The sequence below is a fragment of the Marmota marmota genome, unplaced genomic scaffold (genome assembly GCF_001458135.2).
Source record: "Marmota marmota marmota unplaced genomic scaffold, marMar, whole genome shotgun sequence".
Lineage (NCBI taxonomy): Eukaryota > Metazoa > Chordata > Mammalia > Rodentia > Sciuridae > Marmota > Marmota marmota.
Window position 1 is genome coordinate 2,991,263 of NW_026000137.1, and position 10,208 is coordinate 3,001,470.

At 40.6% G+C, this 10,208-nt stretch overlaps 1 protein-coding gene across 1 annotated transcript in view; it reads right to left on the reverse strand.

Annotated features, from left to right (window-relative positions):
- Pttg1ip2 (PTTG1IP family member 2) overlaps positions 1-10,208 on the reverse strand; it is a 37,139-nt gene that overhangs the window by 18,192 nt on the left and 8,739 nt on the right. The window contains exon 2 of the mRNA XM_048785401.1: positions 6,177-6,223. Coding sequence (XP_048641358.1) covers positions 6,177-6,223 — 47 coding nt within the window. The remainder of the gene's footprint in view (positions 1-6,176; positions 6,224-10,208) is intronic.

Consider the following 10,208-nt stretch of genomic DNA (forward strand, 5'->3'; position numbering starts at 1 on the left):
TTCCGTATATTGAACCAGCCTTGCATCCCAGGGATGAATCCTACTTGATCATGGTGTACAATTTTTTTGATATGTTTTTGTATCCGATTCGCCAGAATTTTATTGAGGATTTTTGCATCTAGGTTCATTAGAGATATTGGTCTGTAGTTTTCTTTCTTTGAAGTGTCTTTGTCTGGTTTAGGTATCAGGGTGATGTTGGCCTCGTAGAATGAATTTGGAAGTTCTCCCTCTTTTTCTATTTCCTGAAGTAGCTTGAAAAGTATTGGTATTAGTTCCTCTTTAAAGGTTTTGTAAAACTCTGCTGTATACCCATCCGGTCCTGGGCTTTTCTTAGTTGGTAGTCTTTTGATGGTTTCTTCTATTTCCTCAATTGATATTGGTCTGTTTAGGTTGTCTATATCCTCCTGACTCAATCTGGGCAGATCATATGACTTAAGAAATTTATCTATGCCTTCACTATCTTCTAATTTATTGGAGTATAAGGATTCAAAATAGTTTTTGATTATCTTCTGTATTTCTGAAGTGTCTGTTGTGATATTGCCTTTTTCATCCCGTATGCTAGTAATTTGAGTTCTCTCTCTTCTTCTCTTCGCTAGCATCGCTAAGGGTCTGTCGATTTTGTTTATTTTTTCAAAGAACCAACTTTTAGTTTTGTCAATTTTTTCAATTGTTTCTTTTGTTTCGATTTCATTAATTTCAGCTCTGATTTTAATTATTTCTTGCCTTCTACTTCTTTTGCTGTTGTTTTGCTCTTCTTTTTCAAGGATTTTGAGATGAAGTATGAGATCATTTATTTGTTGGTTTTTTCTTTTTTTAAGGAATGAACTCCAAGCAATGAATTTTCCTCTTAGAACTGCTTTCAATGTGTCCCATAGATTCCGATATGTTGTGTCTGTGTTTTCATTTATCTCTAAGAATTTTTTAATTTCCTCCTTGATGTCTTCTATAACCCATTGATCATTCAGTAACCTATTGTTCATTCTCCAAGTGATGTATGCTTTTTCCTTCCTTCTTTTATCGTTGATTTTCAGTTTCATTCCATTATGATCAGATAAGATGCATGGTATTATCTCTACTCCTTTATATTGTCTAAGAGTTGCCCTGTGACATAATATATGATCTATTTTTGAGAAGGATCCATGTGCTGCTGAGAAAAAAGTGTAACTGCTTGATGTTGGGTGGTATACTCTATATATGTCAATTAGGTCTAGGTTATTAATAGTGTTATTGAGTTCTATAGTTTCCTTATTCAACTTTTGTTTGGAAGATCTGTCCAGTGGCGAGAGAGGTGTGTTGAAGTCTCCCATGATTATGGTATGGTGGTCTATTAGACTCTTGAACTTGAGAAGAGTTTGTTTGACGAACATAGCTGCACCATTGTTTGGGGCATAAATATTTATGATTGTTATGTCTTGTTGGTGTATGGTTCCCTTAAGCAGTATGTAGTGTCCCTCTTTATCCCTTTTGATTAACTTTGGCTTGAAATCTATTTTATTTGATATGAGTATGGACACTCCTGCTTGTTTCCGAAGTCCATATGAGTGATATGATTTTTCCCAACCTTTCACCTTCAGCCTATGTATGTCTTTTCCTATCAAATGCGTCTCCTGTAGGCAGCATATTGTTGGGTCTTGTTTTGTGATCCATTCTACTAGCCTGTGTCTCTTAATTGGTGAGTTTAAGCCATTAACATTTAGGGTTATTATTGAGATATGGGTTGTTCTTCCAGCCATATTTGTTTATTTCTGTTACTAAACATGGTTTGTTTTCCTCTTTGATTATTTCCCCCCCCTTTACTGTCCTACCTCCCACTGTTGGTTTTCATTGTTATTTTCCATTTCCTCTTCCTGTAATGCTTTGGCGAGGATGTTTTGAAGAGATGGTTTTCTAGCTGCGAATTCTTTAAACTTTTGTTTATCGTGGAAGGTTTTAATTTCATCTTCCATCCTGAAGCTTAATTTCGCTGGATACACAATTCTTGGTTGGAACCCATTTTCTTTCAGTGTTTGAAATATGTTATTCCAGGATCTTCTAGCTTTCAGAGTCTGTGTTGAAAGATCAGCTGTTATCCTGATTGGCTTACCCCTAAATGTAATCTGCTTCCTTTCTCTTGTAGCTTTTAAAATTCTCTCCTTATTCTGTATGTTGGGCATCTTCATTATAATGTGTCTAGGTGTGGATCTCTTATGATTTTGCACATTCGGCGTCCTGTAGGCTTCTAGGATTTGGGATTCTGTCTCATTCTTCAAGTCTGGGAAGTTTTCTCGTATTATTTCATTGAATAGACTGCTCATTCCTTTGGTTTGGAGCTCTGTACCTTCCTGTATCCCAATGACTCTTAAGTTTGGTCTCTTAATGTTATCCCATATTTCTTGGATGTTCTGCTCATGGTTTCTTAACAGTCTTGCTGAGCTGTCTATGTTCTTTTCCAGTTGAAATACTTTGTCTTCATTGTCTGATGTTCTATCTTCTAAGTGTTCTACTCTGCTGGTAGTATTCTCCATTGAGTTTTTAAGTTGGTTTATTGCTTCCTGCATTTCTAGGATTTCTGATTGTTTGTTTTTTATAACCTCTATCTCCCTGTATAGTTGATCCTTTGCTTCCTGGATTTGTTTGCGTAATTCGTTGTCGAAGTGATCTTTCATTGTCTGATTTTGCTGTTTAATGTCTTCCTTGATACTCCAGATCATCTGAAGCATGTATATCCTGAATTCTTTATCTGACATTCCATCTGCTGCAGCTGTTACCTCTTCTAAAGTTGCGTTGACCTGCATTGCTTGTGGTCCTTTCTTTCCTTGTCTTTTCATACTGCTTGCGTATCTTTCCTGCAGGTGCGGGCGGCGGCTCTGCTCTCTCCTTATTCCAATTGGGGTGTCGTGGCTACCACGCCGGCAGGTCACTGTGCCTGTTCTGGGAGCTGGCGGCGGCTCTGTTCTGCCCCTACTCCAATTGGGGTGACGAGTGTACCACGCCGGCAGGCCACCGGGCCTGATCCGCCAGTCGGTTGCAGGTTTGCCTACCCTGCAGACGCGGGCGGCGGCTCTGCTCTGCCCCTACTCCAAATGGGGTGTCGTGACTACCCCGCCTGCAGGACGCTGGGCCTGTTCCTGGCACGGGCGGCGACTCTGCTCTGCCACTACTCCAATTAGGGTGGTGTTTGTACCACGCCGGCAGGCTCCTGGGCCTGATCCGCCGGTCTGTTGTAGGTCTGCCTACCTTGGAGGCGCGGGCGGCGGATCTGCCCTGCCCCTCCTACCACGCCTGCAGACCCCTGGGTCTGATCTGCAGTTTGATCACTGGTCTGCTCACCCTGCGGGCGCGAGTGGAGGTTCCGCTCTGCCCCCACTCCGCCCCCACTCCAATTAGGGTCACGTGACCACCACACTGGCAGGGCCTGATCCGGGCGTGGGAGAAGGATCTGCTCTGCCCCTATTCCAGTTGGGGTGACATGTGTAGCGCACTGGCAGGCCACTGGGCCTGACCTGCCCGGCTGTCACAGGTCTGTTTACCTTGCAAGCGCGAACGGCGGCTCTGCCCTGCCCCTCCTACCACGCCCATGTACCACTGGGTCGCGGGTCTGCCCACCTTGCGGGTGCGAGTGGTGGCTCCGCTCCGCCTCCTCTCCAATTGGGGCCACACGGTCACCACGCTGGCGAGCCGCTGGGCCTGCTCCGGGCGCTGGCAGCGGCCCGGCTTCTCCCCTCTGGCTCAACGACAAATTGAGGAGACTCGGGTGACTGTGCCTCACCCCCCCTACCAGGAGACCAACTGCTTATGTCACCGCTGGAATTGATGAAGTTCTCTCCTCCGCCGCTTTCTGCTGACATCAGATCTCTGCCATGTTGGTATCCTATGCGAATGGCAGCATTTCGTTCCCCTTGCCGGGCAACCACAGCAACGGGTGAGTCCTGACCGGCCGTCAGCAGGACCCGTACCGAGAAGCAGTTTCCGCGGGCTCCTAGCCCCGGTCTAGGGAAGTTCCGGGAGCCGGAACTCGGCCGCTCCGTGCTCGGTGTAAGCTCCTATAAGTGTAAGCTCCAAGAAGCAGTCCCCGCGGGCTCAGTTCCGGGAGCCGGAATTCGGCTGCTTAGTGCTTGTTGTATGCTCTGATAGGAGCAGGGTCCAAGAAGCAGCCTCCGCAGGCTCCGCGGGACGGTTCCGGGAGCCGGAACTCGGCCGCCCCGCGCTCGGTGTTCGCTCCGATAAGCTCAGGTTCTAAGAAGCACCCAGGCGCTGAACCCTAGCAATCTGTCTGCAAGCCGCAGGCGAATTGCAGCCTGAAATTACCTGATCTATGGCTGAATGAGCTGCGGTCAGTCGAAAACAGGGAAGGTGACGTCAGTTTACCATCATGGTGGCTGCTGGCCTCCTCTGTGGTCTGACCGGTGTGGAGAACCGAGATGGACCGCTTCCTTTCCCCCGTCTCGAACCCAGAATTCAGCCCTGAGTACGGTGCTTGCGCGGCTGGCAGAAACTGCAGCGCTGTAACCCTGCGTCTCTATCCCAGCGCGCGCTGCAGACTCTAGCCGCGGGGCGATTTGCTGAATAAGCCGTGTTACCCTCCGTGCGACAAACCTCTCGCGTTTGAGTCCCCGTAGCAGATCCTCATGCGATGGAAATCCTTCCTCCAGGTTCCGGAGCACCCCACTATTGCTGGAAATTCCTAACAAGATATCCTTTAGCCGTCCTGACTTGTCATACTCCCACACAGTGAAGCAGCACACGGGGGTAATGCACTCCCCTCGCCGCCATCTTCCCGTCTCTCCTTCAGTCCTTTTTAAATAATTTATTTAGGGACAGGGTCTCACTAAGTTGTTTAGGGCCTTGCTAACTTGCTGAGGCTGGCTTTGAACTCATGATCCTCTTGCCTCAGCCTCCCAAGCCGCTGGGATTATAGGAGTGCCCATCATGCCAGGTTATTGTTGTTTTTGAGACGGGGTCTTGCTATGTTACTAGGCTGGCCTTGAACTCCTGGGCTCAGGTGATCCTCCTGCCACAGCCTCCCAAGTAGTTGGGACTATAGTCACACACCATAGTGCCTAGCTCTGTTTTCTCTATTTTTATACATGAATATTTCCAGTGTAAAATATTTAGCAATGAAAAAGCAGGAGAATATTCATCCAGGTGAACAGCCATGAAAATTCACAAGGAAGGAAGGAAGGAAGTCCATTAAGAAAGAGTCAATAACCTTGAAGGAAAAAGGAGAGGGTGAAAGGACTGAAAAGTACTCTTTCTTGTTAAGTCCAAAGAGTAGGTACCATGTGGGGAAATGGGAAAGTGATGTTCAGTGTAAATTGTGCAGGGTTCAGAGTATGTGGTGGAAGTGATATCCTATAGTGATATCCTATGCATGGTGTTGAGAAGGTGAAGACACTGAGATAGAGTGTTTCTAGCTTTTTCTGGCTTCAGAAAGTTTCCAAGGCCGAGAATAAACTGGACCAAGAATTCCATGAGCCAGAAGAAGCTAAAGTCCTCATTAAAGCAGAAGAGTGACCTGGAGGAAGATAAGAGGCACATGGTGGTATGTGCAGATCACCATGACAGATACCAATTACTAGAATGTCCTCTTTGCTAATTAGAGTTTTTTCTTCTGTCTTTGGTGTTAATAGTCAATTCTCCAATATAGATTAGACTAGAATGGTTTTGTAAGGGTTGCTGCAAAGCTCTCTGTGGCACAAGTAATACCATTTCCCCCATTGCCTCTGGTATTTCTAATTTCTTCCAAATCTGAAGTGAAGAATAAAGATGTCAGACATTTAATCATCAGAGAAGAGGACCTTAGCTACACTTAGGAACTGTGTGTCACACTCTATTATTTAGGTATTAGAATTGGCAAGGAAATATTCACTGAATCTCAAAAGACATATTTTCTTTTCTTCCAAAACTTCTTCCAAAATTTCAGTGTGATTTTCTTTTTCAAGCCAAGAATTGTTTTCTTTCTAAAATATAATATTCTAGAAGAAAGTACATATTCCATCTAAATTATTTCCATTATTTATTTCTAGACTCTCAAAGCATGATTTGAAATGGAGAAATAGATTTTAGTAACTGTTATTAGTTATTCCTTTATAAAAAAGTGTATAAAACAACATTTAGCATAGCTTTTTGATGACAATTATAAATGTGTGAATTTATAACATTCCCAAGACAATTGCCTCATAAGAAAGTTAACTTACTTTCTTATCTTCTGTGCACAACTGACAACTATTCTTTTGAGTACATGCTACAAGAAAAAAAAATAAGTACAAAAATGTAAATCAAAAGCCTATTTATTGCTCAACTTTATAAAAAAGTGCATTTCATTTAGTCATTCCTCTTTCAAGCCATATTCATCCATATGAAAACATTTTACTTCGTTATTTTCACATAGCCAGATACTTTTCCCAGCACTGTTTAAATCCTGTAATTTCCTCCTGCTACTCAAAAAAACAAGAAATGGCATCATCCCACATCCATTAGCCAAGTTCTAAAAAACAACTTCCCCCAAAAAATATGAAAAAACAAATTGGAACATCATTGTATATTTACAACATCATACTTCAGAAACCTCTTTTAAGTAACTCTTTTGTTATTCAGCATAATTTTGCCAACACATTCCTGGTTAACTAATTAGTCTCTTAACTATTGAAAAAGTATAATTCTCCATACTCTTTGGCCCAAAGTTTTAAAAAGTTACCCCAAGTAAAGATTTTTATTCTTATGGAAAAAAAATAGACAATATAACTTATTTGAAAGTTCTAGAATGAAAACTTTGAGACTGGGGAAAAAAAAAGCATTTTGATAGTGCATTATATTATTCTAACATTTTCTTAAAGAAAGGGTCTAGAATTAATGCCCTAGTTGTTTTGTGATATAATAACAATAAAGTCACTCTGCCTATTATTTGGGGGATAGCATTCATATGATCTGCAAGAAAGATCAGACACTTCCATTTAATTTCAAACTGTCTGATTGAATGAAGATCTGAGTTGACTGGGGAAGAATTTTACAATTCAGTTTTCAAATTAAGTCCTATTGAGTGTTTCTTCCATTAACCCAAAAGTATCTTTAAAGTCCCTATGAGAAAGCTGAGTGAAAGAAAAGGCAAGGTAAAAGAGAAAGATTCTACCTTCTGCCATGCCCTGGATGGCTGGCCTCATCCAGAAGATAGGAGCAGGAAAAGGAAGGGCACAAACTTAGCCACTATCCTCCAAACTCCACTTGCTTCCCACGGCTTTTGTTGTTAACTAGAACTTTTGTTTTGGAATAATTTAAGAGTTATGGATGTCATATATATTGTGCAGGCAGTTCCTCTATACCTCTCACCCAGTTTCCCCATTTCTAGCGTCTTACACTATTATGATACATTTGTCAAAACTAAGAAACTAATATTAATGCACTATTTTAAACTACACTCCAGATGTTATTAATATTTCACCAGTTTTTTACACTAATGTCCTTTTCAGAATCCAAAATCCCACCCAGAATATCACAATGAATTCAATCATCATCTATCCTGGTCTGCAACAATTTCTCAGTCATGCTTGCTTTTCCATACCTGAACAGTCTTGAGAATGGACTTATCAGATATTTGGTAGCACACCTCTTAATTTGTATTTATCTGATATTTTTCACACAATTAGATTGTGAACTTGGGTTTTGGACAAAACAACAAAATAAACTTTCAGAGGTGAAGTCCCCCGCTCATGTCAGTCTATAAAAGAGGTTTAAATTGAGCATTTGTGTAAATAAGCAGCAATCTCTTTCTCTAATAGTCATTCTTGCTCTCACTGGAAAAACCAATCAGGGGACAACTCACCTATGTGCTACAAAAATCAGTAGGATCTTTCTTTTGTTGTGTTCCAGAAGAAAGAAGTATTAGCTATTTCTTTCTTTCTTCCCTTTATAGTGATATATATGTATGAAATCATAAATATGTATGTAATGTATATATACACATTAATAATGTATATATATGTATGCAATCATATATATATATATATATATACATACACATACTGGGGATTTAATACAGGGGAACTCAACCACTGAGCCACATCCCCAGTCCTATTTTGTATTTTCTTTAGAAGTAGGGTCTCACTGAGTTGCTTAACACCTCGATTTATGAAGCTGGCTTTGAACTCATGATCCTAATGCCTCAGCCTTCCAAGCTACTGGGATTATAGGCATGCACAATCATGCCCAGCCTTATATAATTTTTTATTTCTTCTAATTAGTTATACATAATAGTATAATGTATTTTGACATCTATATATATGGAGTATAACTTCTCATTCATCTGGTTGTACATGATGTAGAATTACATTGGTCATGTAATCATATATGCACATAGGATAGTAATGTCTGATTTATTCTACTATCTTTCCTATTCCATTCTCCCTCCCTTCCCTTCATTCTCCTCTGTCTAATCCAAAATACTTCTATTCTTCCCTAACCTCTCCCCTCACTAATTGTGAATTAGCATCTGCATATCAGACAAAATATTCAGCCTTCAGTTTTGGGGGATTGGCTTATTTCACTTAGTATGATAGTTTCCAGTTTTCAACCATTTACCAGCAAATGCCATAATTTCATTCATCCTCATGGCTGAGTATTTTCCATTGTGTATTTCTTTATCCATTCATCTATTGAAGGGCACCTAAGTTGGTCCCATAGCTTAGCTATTGTGAATTAAGCTGCTATAAACATTGACATGGCCATGCCACTGTAGTATGCTGATCTTAAGTCCTTTGAATATAAATTGAGGAGTGGGATAACTGGGTCAAATGGTGGTTCCATTCCAAGTTTTCTGAGGAATCTCCATACTGCTTTTCGTAGTGGTTACACCAATTTATAGTCCTACCAGCAATGTATGAGTGCAGTTCTTCCCTACATCCTCGCCAACCTTTACTGTTGCTTATATTCTTGATAATAACCATTCTGACTGGAGTGAGATGAAATCTCAGTGTAGTTTTGATTTGCATTTCTCTAATTGCTAGAGATGTTGAACATTTCTCATATGTTTCTTGACCAGTCTTCTTCTTCTGTGAAGTGTCTGTTCAGATCCTTAGCCCATTTATTGATTGGGTTATTTGGTTTTTTGGTGTTAAGTTTTTTGAGTTCTTTATATATCCTGAAGATTAATCTCTATCTGAGATGCAAGTGGCAAAGACTTTCTCCCATTCCGTAGGCTGTCTCTTCCTGTTCTTGATTGTTTCCTTTGCTGAGAAAAAACCTTTATAGTTTGAATCCATCCCATTTATTTGATTCTTGATTTTACTTCTTGCGCTTTAGGAGTCTTGTTGAGGAATTCAATTCCTAAACCAACATGATGGAGATTTGGCTTACGTTTTCTTCTACCAGGCTCAGGGTCTCAGTTCTAAGGCCTAAGTACTTGACCCACATTGAGTTGAGTTTTGTGCAGTTTGAAAGACAGGGGTTTGATTTCATTTTGCTACATACAGATTTCCAGTTTTCCCAGCACCATTTGCTGAAGTGGCTATCTTTTCTCAAATGTATGTTTTTGGTGCCTTTGTCGAGTATGAGATAACTGCATTTATGTGGATTTGTCTCTGTATCTTCTATTCTGTACCACCAGTCTACATATCTATTTTGGTGCCAATACAGTGATGTTTTTGTTACTATAGCTCTGTAGTATAATTTAAGGTCTGGTATTGTGATGCCTGCTGCTTCAGTTTTCTCGCTAAGGATTGCTTTGACTATTCTTGGTCTCTTATTTTTCCAAATGAATTTCATGATTGCTTTTTCTATTTCTATTTCTATGAAGAATGTTGTTGGAATTTTATTAAGAATTGCATTAAATCTGTATAGTGCTTTTGGTAGTATGGCCATTTTGAGAATGTTAATTCTGTCTATCCAAGAACATGGGAGATCTTTCCATCTTTTAAGGTCTTCAATTTCTTTTGAGTATGTGATGCCTGCTGCTTCAGTTTTGTAGTTTTCATTGTAGAGGTCTTTCACCTCTTTTGTTAGATTGATTCCCAGTTTTTTTTTTTTTTTTGAGACTACTGTGAATGGGGTAGTTTCCCTAATTTCTCTTTCAGTAGCTTCATCACTGATGCATAGGAATGCATTTAATTTATGTAAAAACTATATATGCTAAACCCAAGGCCAACATCATTCTAAATGGAGAAAAACTGAAAGCATTTCCTCTAAAAACTAGAAAAAGACAAGGATGCCTTCTTTCACTTTTTTTTTTTTTTTTGTGG